The sequence below is a fragment of the Camelus ferus genome, chromosome 4 (assembly GCF_009834535.1).
Source record: "Camelus ferus isolate YT-003-E chromosome 4, BCGSAC_Cfer_1.0, whole genome shotgun sequence".
Lineage (NCBI taxonomy): Eukaryota > Metazoa > Chordata > Mammalia > Artiodactyla > Camelidae > Camelus > Camelus ferus.
In genome coordinates, this window is record NC_045699.1 from 37,029,374 (window position 1) to 37,047,230 (window position 17,857).

Genomic DNA, 17,857 nt, shown 5'->3' on the forward strand with positions numbered 1-17,857 from the left:
GGTTGTGATCCCAAGATGCCTTTAATTAGCCATGTGACCTCTTACCTCTCTGGGCCTTGGGTTTCTCATCTGCTGTTTAGGATGATAACAAGCATATCTCTAAATCATAGTTGACTTTGTGGCTCAAAAAAGAATTAAAGATGTAATAAGGTTGAAAAAAGTTTGACATGTTATATTTACAAGAGTAATGAGTTATGTATGACATGAAGGAGCTAAGAACTACCATGTCATTATTTAGAAACATTCTTGGATCAGAATATTATGCTTGATTTAATTTAGTTTCCAAACATTAAAATGTACCATAGGAAATACAGACCTTATAAATGTTCTGAGATTTTCATTAGAAAAATAATACAACCCTCGCTTTGTGAAAATAAGAAAAGACAGCATTTGATTGCCTTTGGGAAGAAAGGACTAAAGACTTTCTTCTAACATTGGAGATATTCCATGAAAAGAAAAGAATATAATATAACTCTCAAGAGGTTGTTGGGAGAATTAAATGAGAATATTTAATATTTATAGAAAATATTTTTTATTTATTTATATAAATATATTTATATAATGTCATGTATTATATAAATATATATTTATTGATATATAATATGCAATAAACTTTATATAAATGAATACAAATGTTATAAATATAAATCTCTATATAAAATAGAAATAAAATCTTTCTATTTACTACATTCATGTAAATGTGTTTATGTTTTGTATTGCCTACAGGGCATTTGGCACATAATGCACAGTCACTAGATGACTTTTATCACCAATGAAAACAATAAAAACTGCAGACCATATCCCTCAAACCACAGACCAATATCAACTACAGCAAATATTCCTAAAAAATATTAGCAAATAGTGTTCAGCAATACCTACTAAGAATTTTATACCATTACCAAGTAAAGTTCATTTGAGAGATGTAAGTCTGGTTCAGTCCTCAAAAAATACTCAGGTATAAATCCAGTAAAATATGTATAGGACTTGTATACTGAAGATTACAAAATGCTAATGAAAGAAATAAAAGAAGATATAAATAAATGAAGAGACCTATAATGTTCAATAACTGGAAGATGTTAATTCTCCCCAAATTGATGTATACATTTATTGCAACTCCTCTCAAAATTCCAACAAGATTTTTTAATATATAGGGATAAGGTTATTCTAAAATGGAAAAGTAAAGGAATTGGCTTAAGCTAAAACAATTTTGAAAAGAAGAATAAAGAGAGAGGACTCAGTCCTCCCAGTGTCAAGGCTTACTGTACATCTACCGTAATCAAGGAGGTACTGGTAGAGAAATAGACACACAAATCAACTGAACAGAGTAGAGAACCCAGAAGTTGATACACACAACTAGTGCAAAACTGAAATTTGACAAAGTTGCAAAAGCAATGGAATGGAAGAAAAATTGCCTTTTTGACAAATGATGCTGGAGAAATTGGAGATCTAGAGGCAAGGACAAACAAGCAACCTTGACTTTAAATCTCATACCTTGCCTAAAAATTAACCGAAATGGATCACAGACTTAAACACAATATATAGACTATAAACCTTTTAGAAAAAAAAATTTAAAACTACACGGAAGAAGTCTTTTAGATCTAGGAGTAAACAAAGAGTACTTCAGAGTTGACTCCGAAAATACTATCCATAAAAAGAAAAATGGATAAATTGGACTTCCTCAAAATTAAAAACTTGTTCTGAGAAAGACTTTGATAAGAAGATGAAAAGACAAACAACAATCTGGGAGAAAGTATTTGCAAACCACACACCCAACAAAAGATCAGTATCTAGAATGTATAAGGAACTCTCAAAACTCAACTCTAAAAAGCAAACGATCCAATTAGAACATGGGCAAAAGAAATCGAGACATTTCATCAAGGAAGATATCAGATGGCAAATAAGCCTATATAAAGAAGTCTAACATCATTAGCCATTAAGGAAATGCAAATTTAAAACTCAGTGAGCTATTTTACCTATCAGAATGGGTCAAAAAATAAATAGTCACATCAAATGTTAGCAAGGATGCAAAGAAACTGAGATCATTCATACATTGCTAATGAGAATGTCAACTTGCTCAGCCACTCTGGAAAACAGTTGGGTACTTTCTTAAAAAGTTGCATCTACCATATGACCTAGCAATTGTACTACTCCTGGGCATTTATCCTAGAGAAATGAAGACTTAAGTTGACACAGAAACCTGTATACTGATGTTTATAACAGTGTTACTCAAAGTAGCCTCAAAATGGAAACAAATCAAAGTTCGTAAGTGGGTAAATGGTGAAACAAACTGTAGTGCATCCAGTAGAATACTATTCAGCAATTAAGCAGGAACAAACTATCCTTACATGCAACAACCTAGATGAATCTACAGAGGACTATGCTGAGTGAATAATAGCCAGTCCCCAAGATTGCATGACGTATGAATCCACTTATATAACATTCTTGAAATCACAAAATTATAGAAATAAAGAACAGATTGGTGGTTAAGTATAAGCCAGGGTTGGGGATGGGGTGGCATAGGAGGGACATGGATTTGACTGTTAGAGGGAAATATGAGAGATTCATGTGGTGATGAAATGTTCTGTGTCTTGACTGTATCAATGTTGACATACTTGCTATGATATCATACTATAGTTTTGTAAGATGTTACCATTGAAGAAAACTGGGTAAAGAGTGCATGGAATCTTTCTGTATTACTTCTCAAAACAGCAATTGAATCTACAATTATCTCAAAAATAAGAGTTTAACTTAAAAAAACTGTATATCACTTTATTCTTTCCTAATTATTTTCAAATATATTATTTCCAAAGGAGAAAAAGCCACAATGAACGTGGACTTTAATTTTCCCTTAATTTAAATCTGTGAAGGAAGCACCTAGAAAGTGTTAAACATCCTGATCTGTGTTGGGCTGGAAATTCTTGGTCTGCCCAATGGATTCCTTAGTATTTTTAGTCTTAATCAAAAATAACTTAATCTTTTATCAGTATTAGAAGAGTAACATTTACTGTGAAAAGTGTTCAAAGAGCTGAGAATGTTAAAGGAATACTTTGTGTACATTCATGCAGACAAAATATGGCAACAGAGGGAACAGAACAGAATGAAACCACTTACCTCCTCTTTGGCAATGCGCATCTCATCAGTGACGTTAGAGAAAACTGTGGGCTGGATAAAGTAGCCTTTATTCCCCCACGGGCCTCCACCACACTCCAGTTTGGCTCCTTCTTTCTTCCCACTTTCAATGAGATCGATAATTTTTTCATGTTGTTCCTTATCAATCTAATTGAAAAATACCACATGAAAAGGAAAGAAATTAGCAACTTGTAAAGATAATACATTATTAATAAGGGTTTCAAAATGCTAGGATATTGTTATTAAGTCAAAATTTCAACCAAAACATCTGACAGAGGCTCAGACTCATTCACCGGGTATATTTTATTCTCATGACTCTTCTGGAAAGAAACCTTGGAGATAAATATTTGTGGTTAGTGTTTGTTTTACAGTCACGCAAGAACAGCATATTGGCACTGCAACACCTTTCACACAGCTGTCACTTACTTACACTGAAATGCTTGTTGATCAGCAACCATACTTACCTAGAAACTGTAGAAGAAAAAGGGGACTCATACTGGGTTTAATTAGACATGGCAGTTGGGAAGCAGATGCTTTGGTACTTTAGGAAGATTCCTAGACCTCTGGTTCTCCTCGTTCCTGACCATCCCCTGTGGCCAGGTCCATGCTCCACGCTGACCACAGTCTGGTTACCCCACCCAGTTCAGGTCCCCCTGGGGCAGACAGTGGGTCTGGTTCCAATTTCTGACCCGTCCTGATTGTTGCCATCCTGCTTCCTTAAATGGGCCACATCTAAATTTATTACAAGAATTACAGAACTTAAGTGGTTTGTGAAACAATATTTTTATAAGGAAAGAAATGACTCCAGAGTCCTAGCTGGGAGTGTCAGGAGCACGTACCTCCCCACCGTGCACTGTAATTGTGGCTAACTATTGCCCCAATTCCTGTTTGGGGAGGTTAAAGGATTGGTGATTCTTGGACTCCACACAGCAGACAGAGAACTGTATAGGGAAGAGGCAAAGGTGACCTTTGGGTAGGAAAGAAACTCTTATTGCAGCGGTCCTAAGTAGGCAGGAGAAAATGGGAACCCTAGGGAATACTAGGCTTTAACAACTAAAATGAGAAGTTCGCCACAAAGTTAGGGCTTTTTAGGACATTCATGCTACCTTTAGAAGATCAGAGTGACTACAGACTTTGGAGAGAATTTAGTGTCCTGCCAGCTGCCTATATCTGAGGGGTGGAAGTGAGACAAAGGGTTGATTCTGAGGAAGAAATAAATGATAGGACTATGTAAGAATTTCCAAGTGAATGGGCTATATACAGGAATCCAGAGGCGTACAGAGTGAGGAAAACAAATGTACAGCATTCATTATTTTTCCTCATATCTTTAATTTCCAGTATATCTCTCAAACTGTTCCTAGATGTGAAAACCGGGCAACAGAAAAGGAAGAGGCTTTCTTTACCACTGAAAGTTTAAGTCATTGGTTTTTTTAATCACCAACTGATAAAATATTGTCACCTAAGAAGATACATGGATAGAAAGTAGTTGTATTCAATAAAAAACCAGGCCTAAAGAGGATTTTTTTTCTTTATTCTTGTGTCCTGTGAATGCTGTTCCATCTATTTTATACTCACCTGAGGGCCTTGACTGACTCCTGGGGTCAGAGGATTTCCAAGAACATACTTTTTAGCCCTCTCAACACTCCTTCGAACAAACTCATCATAAATGGATTCCTCCACAAAGAGCCGGGATGCAGCTATGCAACACTGGCCCTGGTGGTAGAATAAGCCTTGGTGTGCAAATTCAACGGCACTGTCCACTGCAAAGAAGATGTTCATGATAAAGAAGAGATACTTTCTGAAGATTATATATTTTTATAGATATTTCTCAGAAGCAACTTGGTGATATACAAAAATCATGAGTTCTGCAGTCAGACACAGACTCAATATAGTCTGCCTCTTATCAGCCAGTGACAAATTAGCCTTTCTGATCCTTTACTTGCTACAGAAATGATAGCAAAAATAGTAGAATCTGAAACAATAGTGGTTATTATACCAACTTTAATATGGGCAATACCAAGAATGTAGGAAGAGACAAAGATAAGGAAGGCAACAAGTGTAGGAATGGCTTTAGCAGGCAGAGACAGCTCATTGAACACTGAGTAAAGCCTTATAAATATAAAAAAAAAAATCAAATCTCACTATAAATGAGTTTTATAAATATCTCCATTCGTAATTCCTTAGATGACTGTGGATATTTTTTCAGGCCTCGAGTTTTAACTAAATGATAAAATATAAAATATCCATTAGATTAGATAGGAATTTCAAAACATTCTTAGATACACTGATCAACAGAAAAAGTGATATTTCTGGAGAAAAAACAAAAAACATACAACTAAAATTCAGAATTTCTCACCCACCTTACAAACCTATTATAGGAAAAACATTTTCCAGATGTACCTAAAATGTGCTATATTATTTCATATATGCCTATAAACTCTTACCTGTTTATTTGAGATGGCAGAATGGGTCTTAAAATGAAGAGTTTGCTTCAATAGTAGATCCTAAACAACTAAAGAAAGTATTCTTTGCATTTTATTTTCCTAAGTGCACAAGATTTCATTTAACATTATAGCAATTAGTTATTGTTTCTTTATTTTGTGAATTTATCACATGTGCTTAAGTTGTAGTGGAAGCAGTTTACAGAAAGGTTTGGTACCATCAAAAGTCTTGTCATGTTTGAAGAATGTATAATAAGGGAGTATGCTCTTAAAAACTTCAGCTAAGATCATAATACTAACAGGCCAATTCCATAAGCCATTTGTGTTTATTGCCTCATACCAATAATGCAGCTGTTAGGGACAAAGTTAGATGCATGTTTGACCTTCTTTTTCTGCTAAATGACTCACATTTAAGAAAAAATGATTGTGGGATTCTACTTGGTAATATTATCAGAATGATCCTAGGGTATTATATAGTGGAGTTACACCATAATTAGAGATTTATTATATATAAATTCAACTACACCTGCTAGAAAATAAAGGGAGAAATTACTCAAATAGTAGGTGTCATTTTCTCCAGCCATTTCATTCAATGAATGTGTGACACAGAGAGAAGGGAGATGACAAATGGGCAACTTGCTGTCTCTCCAGTTGGTCTCAGTCCAGCATGTCTGAGGGTACCTCACCATGCTTAAGGTGATGTTAATATTTAAAGGTAAAGATTTTTTAAGAGTACATTATGGCCCCTAAAGGCAAAACAGTTAGCTTCTCTAGAGTTCAGTTGAGAAAATAACAGTCTGTTCCAAGCCAGGAAGAAATCATGTCTGTGTTAGACTTCTCTAGGTGTTGTAACTTTAGGACAATTTAAGATTTTTAAGAGTAATTTTGGACTCTAATTAATGCCTTACACTTTGACATTAGAAGCAAACCCTTCACTGTATGGTGTTACAAGACACCAAAAAGAATGAAGGGAGAGAAGTGAGCAGAACGGCTTTTACTCACGGTCGGCATCAGCAAACACAATGCAAGGACTCTTCCCACCGAGTTCCAGGGTCACCCTCTTCAGGTTGCTTTTGCCGGCAGCTTCTTTGATCAGTTTGCCAACCTGAAGTGGAGCATTACAGAGGAGGAAGCTTAATCCGCTCTCATGAAGTCAGATTTATTTAGCATTTTTAATTTTTATGATGTTTGTGCCATAGTTACATTTCATTAGGGAAAAACACTAAATGACATTTTTCCAGATTTGGCACCTTCATATATCAAAGGCTCCTCCACTCAAGCATAAACATATAATGAATCAGGAAAACACTCATGAGAACAGATATACTGAACATGATAGCTGATCTTGATGCACATGGCTAGACAGGAGGTTATTTTTCATTTTAATCAGAATTTCATCTTTCTTCTGATCAATCTGACATTGTGTTCCAACCATAGCTTATCTATTTTGACTTTTCATCCCCTGTATTGAAATCCAGAAAACTATTTAGACAAAGTGGCATATTCACTGCCCTGCACACAACGCTCCCCTCACCCCCATCCCACCTCTCCCTGCTTTTCATTATATGCCCACCCTGACCTGGGCTGCCTCCAATCCTACCCTTCCTTGGGGTGAAGCTCATATCTTAGCTCCTCTCTGAAGCGCTCTCTGATGAGTCAAGGCTGATAATAACCCTTTCTTCCTGTGACCTTCAGTAAGAGCCCTCACGAGGACTCTTTCAGAGTCTCCCTTAGATTGTATGCATCATCAATTTCCCAAACAGATGTCACCTCCCTGGTAGCAGTGGCAATGACTGCACACCTTTTCTCAGAACTATCTATCGCTGTGGGCTCACTTAACTGTTTATTGATGGATAGCCCTTCTCTCTCCGTATCTCTCTCCCTTTTTCTCCAGCTCTCCTCCACACCTTTGGACAGTGAAGTTAGGAAAAAGAAATTGGATCTATGCTCTGTGCTGCGACTTCAGTTAGCTGGAATCCTAGTGTTCTGGTTTCTTCTTGAATGCTAGTTGCCTCTCTTCAGAGAAAGAAATTGTTTTCAGTTTTTTTCTTTGTGGATCACATCCCATGAAGATTATTTTCTACAGTTTATATATTTTTCATATCTAAAACCTGGCTTGCTTTATAACTATTTCTTCTTTATTATTTTTACCGAAGTCTTAATACACTAAAATGACCTTTGCAAGATGATTTCTTTTATCTTGCTTCTTTTATTCTGTGGATTTCTTTTCCTACTCAACACATCCAATTTTAATAGAAAGTTTCTATCCTGACTGAATAAAAGATAAGTAGATGCTTGCTGAGTGTGTGGTTGCATTTTATGTTATTACAGCACTGACTGCTACTGTGCATTAGAGTAGAGCATTAACTAATCTGCTAAAGTTTTTATCTTATCTAAAAATTTCATGCACTAAATCAAATCTTTAAATGTAGATTAGTAACAATGAACTAAAAGTAGACTAGCAGTTTGGAAACCCAGTCTGAAATTTCTTTTGCACCCCATTTTCCTTCCACAACATATTTCTTATGACCACTTTCAAAAATTGAATTTTCATATAAAGTGATTAAGAATTTTCCATTTTCTAGATAATCTCTGCCTTTCTCCCTTTGAATTCTCCAAATTCTGCGTCTTTTATTTAAAAAAAAATTTTTAGGTTAGGAAAGGACTGCTGAAGAAACTTTATTAAAATAGATAATTTTTGTCTTGGGGAAGGGAGTAAGATCAGAGGCAGTTTTCTAAAAGCTACAAATGTCAAAAGAACTAGCGTGAAGAATGGTTGGAAGCATGAGTAAGAAAGAAAGGCTACAATTTTGCTCTGTGTAAGTTCAGGTGGCAAATAAAAGATTTGCTTGAGTTTTCCCAAAGGTCTAGCTAAAGCCAAAAAAGGGAAACATCAGTTTTTGCCTCATGATTTTGTTCCTCAGTTGGAAAAAAAGTAAAAGTTTACCATTTTTCTCAAAGAGGTCCACAGTGATTAAGAACTATTAAGACTACAGGAAACAGTGTGTTCCATGATACTATGGTGTTGCCATAAGGGCAGAAGTAGCAAATGTTCATGAACATCAGATCCATTGTTTTGCCTCTTTCATGGCATTTGGCAAGTTCACTACTAGTTTATTCGGCTTTATTCTGTACAACTAATAAGGTAGATATTGGTACGGAATAAGCTAATGAGCAGTAAAACATTCAGCACCCTACAGAGTACAGAGTACTGCCGAGTACTCACAAAGTGGCATGATTATTGTGTGCTCGATCTCTCCTCCCTTCGTCTCCCCCCATCCCTCATGCCTCTCCTTGAAGTGCCATGCCTGGGGTCCTGTTCTTTAACCTTCTGGATCGCCAAGCTGGAGCCAGTGAGGCAGGAAAGTTAGGCTGGATCAGGGAGGCTAAGCGGCTGGCTCCCTTTCAGAATGTTCAGGGAAGACAGAGCCCCAAAAAAGGAGCTAAGGGTGAGGCTCTGCTATTTGGTTTTCCTAATCTACAGGATAAAATTACACTCATTCATACAACTCACTGTGGCCTAATTTATATTTTCTATCCTAAACCTTACTAATCATATGGCGAGGTCTAATCAGCTGTATTTCTTGTCAGGGAAAGTAATAACACACTGAAAACCGTTTACTCCCGATCCTTCTGAGTTTGTAATAGGTATTTCGTTTCATCTCAATGACATGTGCTTATGTTCTGTAAACGCGTGTGAAGGCTAGAATAAGGAACGAATTATTAAAAGAACTTTTGTTTTAAGGAAATGTCAGCTTAAAAGCAGTAACATAAAACATGCTTCCGACAGCTGGAGGTGCAGACGCTCTTAACCACCGGCCTGAGTAAATGACGTTACCTCTGTAGATCCTGTGAAGGCCACTTTGTCTACATCCATGTGAGAAGAAATGGCTGCCCCTGCAGTGGGTCCGTAGCCTGGGACAATATTCACGACTCCGGGAGGAAACCCTGCCTAAGAGAGAATACGTGCAATAGTTATGACATTTAATTCTATGGGAAAAAAGAGGGGAGTGTGAGATGAAAGCTGCCTCTTTATGCTCATCTTTTGAGTTTCTCTACAAAGAAGGAGTCACGTCAGTAGTGTTATCATTTACTGTTCCTCTTATTTCGCTTCGCCCACTTAAATTAACCTCAAGGCTTGCACTGTTGGGGGATCCTTTCTCCTCATGCTAAGTCCATGTTTGAGTCTTAGGGATCGTTGCTCCCATGATGACTCAAAAAGACAGTATGTAAAAGTGTTTGGTAAATTACTCACATAGAAGGAAGACAATGCATTTATTATACATTCAGCAAAAATAAAAAGCTAAAGGAGTCTTACGTTTTTTGTTTCTACCTGTTGTTTGATTGTTCACGGCATATCAACTTGGTTGCTAATCCTTATTACCATTAATTAATTTTTAAAAGTTTTGTAAGGATGGTCACTCCATTCATGATTAAGGTTCAAAGATTGATTTCAATCCCAATTTTAAAAAATTATCAAGCATAAAGCAGTTTGGCAACTGAAATTACACATTAAAATTTCATGTTATTTGTATCAGTGTCTCATTTTGACATCTCCTTTGCCTATTTTTAATTTGAAGTGAAGAATATTTGTAAAATATTGGTTCAAATTTCCTGATTTTTAAATTTCTAGGGACTAAAATTTATTTTTTAAATTTTTGTAAGGTATGAAAGACAAAGGACAATAAATTGTTCTCAAGAAAAATATATTAAAACAATCTGGACAGTTGATGAAAAAAAAACTTGCCAGTTTTTGAGGAAGAAGGTAAATGCAGAGGAAACCATAATAGAAAAGAGAACATAAGCATATTCCCTCATGGCTGAATGTATTTAGAAATGAGGTAGCTAATGCCACAAGCAAGTGTATTAGCTCAGAGGGCTCCACCCTTCAGATAGACTAGTTTGAACAAATTTGCAGAATTTCCAGGTCATTAGTTATAAGCCAACTTACATTTCAACATTTGAAAAAAAATTGTATCAGTTTCAACATGAAATTGCATTTATGAGAGTTGGGTAAAAGTAATATAAAAAAAAGTGACTGACATGAAGCTTTTGAATCTAGATTCCTGTCTCCGTTTGGGCAGAGGCTCATTTGGGTTCACTGCCAGAAATCCCAGCCGGCAGGCAGCCTTACTAAATGTGTCCCCACTGGACAGGAGCCACTGGCAGATAATGTAGTTTACAGTAGCACCAGATGTAAATTAGGACTCCTGAGTTCTTGTGCATACTTTGATTTAGGAAACTTACCTCTTTTATTAAAGATGCCACGTGAAGGGCAGTGAGAGGGGTTTGCTCTGCCGGTTTGACCACTACTGTGTTTCCACAGCTAAGGGCAGGTGCTATCTTCCAAAGGAGCATGACCAACGGGAAATTCCACTAGAAAGCAATGTATAACAGTAGATTCTTTGTATTGCTGAAAGCCACATTTGTTACTCCAACCTCTATGTTATATACACCCTGTACATGTTAAATAAGAATTGTAGTAGTTTTTGTTTCGTCATCTCATATATTCTAATTAAGTTCATCTCTAAAAGCAACTCATAAATGCTAAAAAAAAAAGTCCACATAAACTAGATACATGAGGATAGCAAATGAAAGTTATAAAATTTTATCAAGTGCAGTTATTTTGAGTTCTTTTTCTACCAGGAAAAAAATCACCATATGGTTTAGAAATCAAGCCTTACTACTAAACATATTGTAAGTTACCTATAAGTGTTTAAAAAGTGTAATTATTCCTCCCTCCCTGTAGATCTTTAATTATTAGCTATTTACCCAATAATAATATTTAGTAGTATTTATTTCCAAGACCAGTATCTTGCTAAGGACACAGGGGTCTAGGGTCTGGAGGCTGACAACTTGGTTCAAATCTCAGCGCAGTCACTGAGCAGACATGTGAACTTAGACAAGTTATACATGTTTTGTGCATGATTTCATCATCTGCAAGTGCTGCGAATAGTCCTCTCTACTTCAGAAGGTTGTCCTGAGGACTCATAGAGAAAGTGGGCCAAACACTTAACACAGTAACTGGCTCATCACAAGAGTGCATGAAATATTAGCAATTGTTAGTATTCAAGATTGTGTCATTTTTTATGGATTTCACTGAGATTTCTGAACTAATGAGCAGTTTAATTCAAAATTTGATATGTATACATCTCAATCTCATTGAAGCAAAATTTAAGTCATTGCCACTTCCTCATCTAAGAACTTCAGGACATTTTACCATCTTCTTGCGTGGCCTTTTTGAATGTGTCAGTTAAAGTGAAATCATTGATAGTCTCCTACTTGTTGTACTTAAAAGGAAATCTTCATGATTTTGCTTAAAATTGCTATATATTCAATACCTTGTAATAACCTATAATGAAAAGAATATGAAAAGGAATGTATATATGTATAAATGAATAACTATGCTGTACACCAGAAATTAACATGTTGTAAATTGATTATATTTCAATTTTAAAAAATGCTACTTCATCTAAGAGGAATTTGGAGTATCAAAGCCTCTTATCTAAAGGTAGGATATATTCCATACCATGCTCCAAATGCCTCTGGCACAATTTCTTCCACTGAATTAAGAAATTTCAATCAGGATTAGAGCACTCTGGTTGCTGCTGTTCTCGCTGATGAGAGATCCCAATAAGGAGATGGAAGGAGTTAGGGAGAGGTGGGCCACACTACGCTTCACTGACATGGTCAGTGTCTTGTTGCAGCAGATGTGCCAGCAATGACCATTCTGCCATGTACCTGTAAAGCATGGGTCTTAAACAGAGTATATAATACAGCTTTTTAAAAACAAACCGTAGAGTAACAGATTAAGATACGGTGATGCTGCAATACTGAAACACACATGAAAGAATATAGATAGGTTTCTGGACTACCTGGTTCATATCCAAGGGGCTCAGTCATAGGGAGTTCAACAATTACTATATTTGCTCCACATTTAGCAAATATCTAAGCATTCATTTGTGCCTAAGAGAGCTTCATTACTAAATGAAATAGAATTAGATCTCATTTTTTTTTAAGACTGAAAATTATATAGGAGAGCAACTCACAGGAATGATTTGGCCACACACACCAATGGGCTCACTTCTTGTATAAGTAAAAATGTTTCCATCTGGAAAATAAAACCCACAATCACTTATATACAAAAGTGCTAGACAGTCACAGAGTAGTGGTTTGGGGCTGAAGGGGGAGAAAAGTATAGACAATAATTAAAGAAAAACCAACAACATATCTCCAATTATTTACAAAATAAAAAACTGAGCCCTCAAATAGTCATTTGAAATGAAGAACATAAAACTAAGGTTAAAGCAAAGATGCAAAATTGGAAAAGATCTGAAAAATATTCTTTCTATCTCTGATCCTATAGGAGGGCTATTTTCTAAATCAAAGTTATTTTCAAAATTTCCTTTCTTTCATGAGAAAGGAAATAAAAGATACATGGCTAAGAAAGAAATTGTTAGGGTTCTGTTTCTGACAGCTCTAAATTCTACCAGTAATTGTAAAATTATTTTAAGTACATATTATGATTTTTTAAAATAGTAAAATTTAAAAATAGTAGAATTAAAAAAAATCTCCCTACGAGTGATAAGCCTTTCCTACTGGCTTGTTCTAAAAGGCTATTTTTTTACCCCAACCAAACAATATAGACAAACTCTCTCAATCTATGGGGGAAAGAAAGCCAGAAGTAAAAGATACTTCTCTTCAATCTGCATTTGATTGATTCATACACCTGAAAGTTTGACGTGGTCATCCTGGGGTTGTGCTTTCTGTTTTGTTCTGTTCTAGTTCCCATGAAAGCTTCCTGGCTGTCATAGCAGGAAGGCTGCTTAAGATCTATTTGTACTTAAAATGGCTTCTCTCATTTTGTCAAAGGGTAAAGTCAAAGTTTCTAAAATAACCACAGTTCTTGGTCCCACCATGGTCTCACTCTCCCCTTTTCACTTCCTGACCATCACTTCTAATCTGCTGGATGCTCCAGTTAGATTGGAAATGCACATCAGGGCCAGTCCTGCAGAGTACTGTATTTCCATAGTCGATAAATTTGTATGAATCAAATTCTACTCATAATGTTTTCCAAATTGATGTTTTTCATATTCCTATCTCCTATTAAGTGCAAACTCTATTAAAATACTAAAACACTACACATTCAGTCACACACATTCTTTAACTGGGCTATAAACACAGGCCCATCTTTCTTTGAAGCTATTTGAAACAAATCAGTGTGAATTGGTTTGTTTAATTACTCTGCTGTAACTATACTGAGTTAGACCAGGCACAGATGACTGTAACTGACTCACACTGGAATGTGCAAAGGGGCTTAAATAATTACATTATAGAAAGGATATAAATGTCACCATTGGAGTAAAACACAGGCCAGGTTTGAAAAGTTTGAGCCCTTAGAGAGACAACTGCCTTAAATCAGTCATTGTGGGCATACGAATGTTCTTACTTTAATATTTTCTAAAATATCTATAGTGTTATCTCCTTGTATGATTATGCTGAAACAATTCTAAAAGCCATTTGGTGAATCTGAGCAGAACTTCCAGGTTCAGAACTGCATTGTCTCAAAGTCAAGAAGAAAATAATTTTACCCTTTTTGATTGACATCTTTAAAAGGGAGAGTTTGGAGTCATTCATCTCTACAGTAATCTCCTCACCCCTACCCTCACCCCTGGTGGCTTCCCAGAACTACTTACCGCTGGGTATGGTGCGGCCCTGGATCTTGTCAGCCCAGCCTGCACAGTAGTGTAGTGTTTTTATGCAGCCTCCTATATCCATCAGGTATGTATTGGGAAATAGTTTTCCACCATTCATTGCCTCCATTGTCTGAAAAGGAGATCACACCCCAAATCTAAACTTCCATCGAAATTTTAGATTTAAAAAACAGTATGTTGAGTAATCATGTGCTAGAGAAATTTGCAAATAGAAGAAATCCTGTAAGCAGTCTTGTCTAACCTCCTTGTTTAAAATAGATGACTAAAAAGGAAAAAAAAGAGTCAAAATGACTTGCTTAAGATCACACTTGCTTAAGGACATAGCAAGATCTGGGTAGAAAGGGTAGTGAGATTTTGGTTTCTAAACCCTAGTGCTCAATCTACCTCATTCTGAATGTCCCCGAGTGAACCAACTTTTTAGGAATTGGTCACAATTTCATATACACACAGCTTGTGTGAGTGGTGCCTAGTCTCCTTAGTCAGAGTTCCAACAAGTTTTCACTTATTGTATAGTACAACCATGGGTGACAACTTACTGTCAGCGACCATTAATAATGCCTCAGTAATCATTGTTAATTTTTACTTTTCATCTGCATATAACCAATCAATTCACACAAAGTTAAGTGACCCCTGGATTATTCATTTATGAGCTTTCTTCAGCAAAATTTTAAATCATGAAACTCCCAGTTTCACTACTAAGATCATAATTATTATTTGAATGGTCAGTCTGTAAAGTTCAACATTTTCTAGTCTAGTACCCTAATGGTTTTAGGATGACTTCTCTCTTTTTTTCCTCCTTTTCTTAAGAAGAACTTGAAAGAGCCTTTGGGGCCTAATGTTCTGCAAGGGCAGAAGTGTGCAGGTGATAAACTTTATTCGGTTCCTCATACATTGTTCAGTCTTCTGTTTCTGCGTTATACTGTATGCCACCTCAAAACCTAATCAGACAAGATTTTTGGAGGCTTGATCTTTTTTCCAAATTAGGATCTTATGCTGATGGAGGTGGTCAACATTCTGTAATCCACAGATAAGGTAAATTAGGGAAGCCAAGTTTTAACAAATTCTACTTTCTTCCTACGGGACATAGTGGTTAATGTTGTATTGTGTATAACTTCTAATTTCATATTTTTGCATACTTTAAATTATGCTATCTTTGATTGGCTAATAAATAGTCCTTTGATTAACTATAATTGCTAATGTTGATTTAAAAACATAAGGCTTTTTGTTACTGCCAGTTAAGATTCTAAAGTTAACAGAAATTTACTCTGTGATCTGATGTTGGTGTTGCTTTGGGTTAAATTGGCTTCCCTATAATACCTACTTGAGGAGAAGACAAGGCAACACCTCCCCGACCCATTTTATGTGCTGATTCATATAACTTCTAAGATGTTTTTTAAAAGGCAGTATAAACAATATATCACTTCAATAAATGTACGAATGTATTTTTCTTTATTTTTCACTTCCACCTATGAAAAGAACATAATTTAATCAAGACCATTATGAACATGTGCATTTTGGGAAGGGAGAAATTTAGCCATTTATTAAGTGTCTTGGTGGGCTAGATTATGGGGAAATAAGATTCATTTTACAGAAATATTCTGGGCACCTTTAACAAACTCTATGAGATTTTTCATTCACAGAGTTCAGTGGTCAAGTAAGTTTAAGAAACCCAGTGTATTATTCTGGGATCTTCATTTGGATGTGACCTTGTTAAAGGCTCAGATATTCTAAAGTAAAGGAAAGAAATCTGTTTAATTTGATTTAACTCAGGGTCTGCCAAAGTTTAGACTGTAGAATCTATTCTGGGAGGGAGTAGATATTAAGATCATCTATAACCAGAGAGAGGATTACTTACTATCTGAGAATAAACTCAATGGTAACTTTCATATACAAGAGCTGGTAGTTATTTCATTTTCATTTGTTTGTGTAGAGTGTGTAGTGATCACTAAAACCCAAACAACTGACCAATCTAAACAATGAATGCTTTCCAGGGATTCTGAGTCCTGCCCAATTTGGTTAATACTCACTGCCAGTAGCAGACGATCTCTTTCAATTAAATCGGCCAACTTGTATAATAGCCGTCCTCTCTCTGAAGCATCCATAGTTCGCCATGGAGAGCCAATCTGGAAAGCTTGTCTTGCGGCCTTTACTGCTTTGTCAACATCCTCCTGCAAGTCAAAGTGAATTTAATTCGTGGGCTAAGTGTATTAGCGAGTTCAAAGGCAATAACCCTACACAATAGACTAAAACTCTTCATAAACAAATACCGTGTCTTCATCAGCTCAAAGTCTAGCATGTTGTACAAACTCAACTGCTATATATTGGAATTACACCTGCTGCCTAATCTTTGTAATGGTGCATCCCACACACATAGCACATGCTTGATTTCCACGAATAGAAATACCACATTTATTAGTTGCTATCACTGGAGTGCTTACCATACATGAAGTAAGGTTCCAATTGTTTTACACATATTAACTCATTTAATTCTCAATAATTTTCTGAGGCAGGTATGTCCCCCATTTTACAGATGAAGAAACTGAAGCAAAGAGAGGAGATTTGCCCAAGCTCAATAGCTGAAAGTGGCTGAACCGTGTTTTACACGGAGCCCCTCTGACTGAAGCCCCTTTGTCTCTACCATGGCATTATACTGCTTGGTGATTGGGTTACCAAGAGTTCCAGGGAAAAGCTAAAGATCTAAAATAGTAAATATCTTCCTGGATCTCTGGTGAGTCCACAGGCTGTGCACTCTCATGCAGAACCTGCTAAGGATGAGTAAGAGCTGTTTTGCTGTTAAAGATTAAACGTTATAAATATGTGCCACCCCTCTTGTGCAGAGGGAAAAAGGCAGGGAGGTGGGGGGACTAGTATAGAGAAGGGTCAGTATAGCACAACCTCTCATTTCCCAACTAAGAGTACAAAGAGGTCCTTTTAATCCTTAACTAAGTAAAGACGTCAGTTTCTTATTACTAAGGCACTGCTTAAAATTACATTAATTCAAACAGAAGTCAAATAATCAAGGAATGCCACACTCAGTCTAGGCTTCTTGCCTTCACTCACGTGTCCTTCTCTTTTTTTCCAAAACAGTTTACTCCTCCTGTTCTTTCCTAGTCCACCTCAGTTAAATACTTTCTCCTGGACACTCATTCCTGTAGACCTCTGTTTAGATCCCACCTGAGCTCCTACGGAATATATCTTCTGCAAAAATCACCACCTCCTCCATTACTCCTTTATGTGTCTTTTTCCCTCCATCAAATCAATTGCAAACACTTTAAAGGCATAGATGGTCCCAGTGTTCTTTTGTATTTCATTCTGGCCACTACATGGAGTGATGTAAGCTCCACAAATCATGGTACCTCTTAAGCTAATAGGTTATCTTTTGTGCAGGAGATGTAGCTTCCTTAAAGAATCTGAAAGGAAAATTGTTCAAATTTTTTTTTAATTGCCCAAACTAAGTTGAACCCATTCAAGGAAGATACCTTCCCTTTTGGAGGCATGGATCTCAGATTAATATCCCCTGTCTTTGATTATATTCAGTTAGGAAGTCCCAAACTTACAAGTCTGCAAATTAAA

At 36.3% G+C, this 17,857-nt stretch overlaps 1 protein-coding gene across 1 annotated transcript in view; it reads right to left on the minus strand.

The window, feature by feature from the left end:
* The window catches only part of ALDH1A1 (aldehyde dehydrogenase 1 family member A1), a 48,779-nt gene that overhangs the window by 11,267 nt on the left and 19,655 nt on the right, over positions 1–17,857 (minus strand). The window contains 8 exon segments of the mRNA XM_006193852.2: positions 3,112–3,276; positions 4,705–4,889; positions 6,573–6,675; positions 9,409–9,522; positions 10,818–10,946; positions 12,620–12,681; positions 14,267–14,396; positions 16,312–16,452. Of these exon segments, the coding sequence (XP_006193914.1) occupies positions 3,112–3,276; positions 4,705–4,889; positions 6,573–6,675; positions 9,409–9,522; positions 10,818–10,946; positions 12,620–12,681; positions 14,267–14,396; positions 16,312–16,452 (1,029 nt within the window).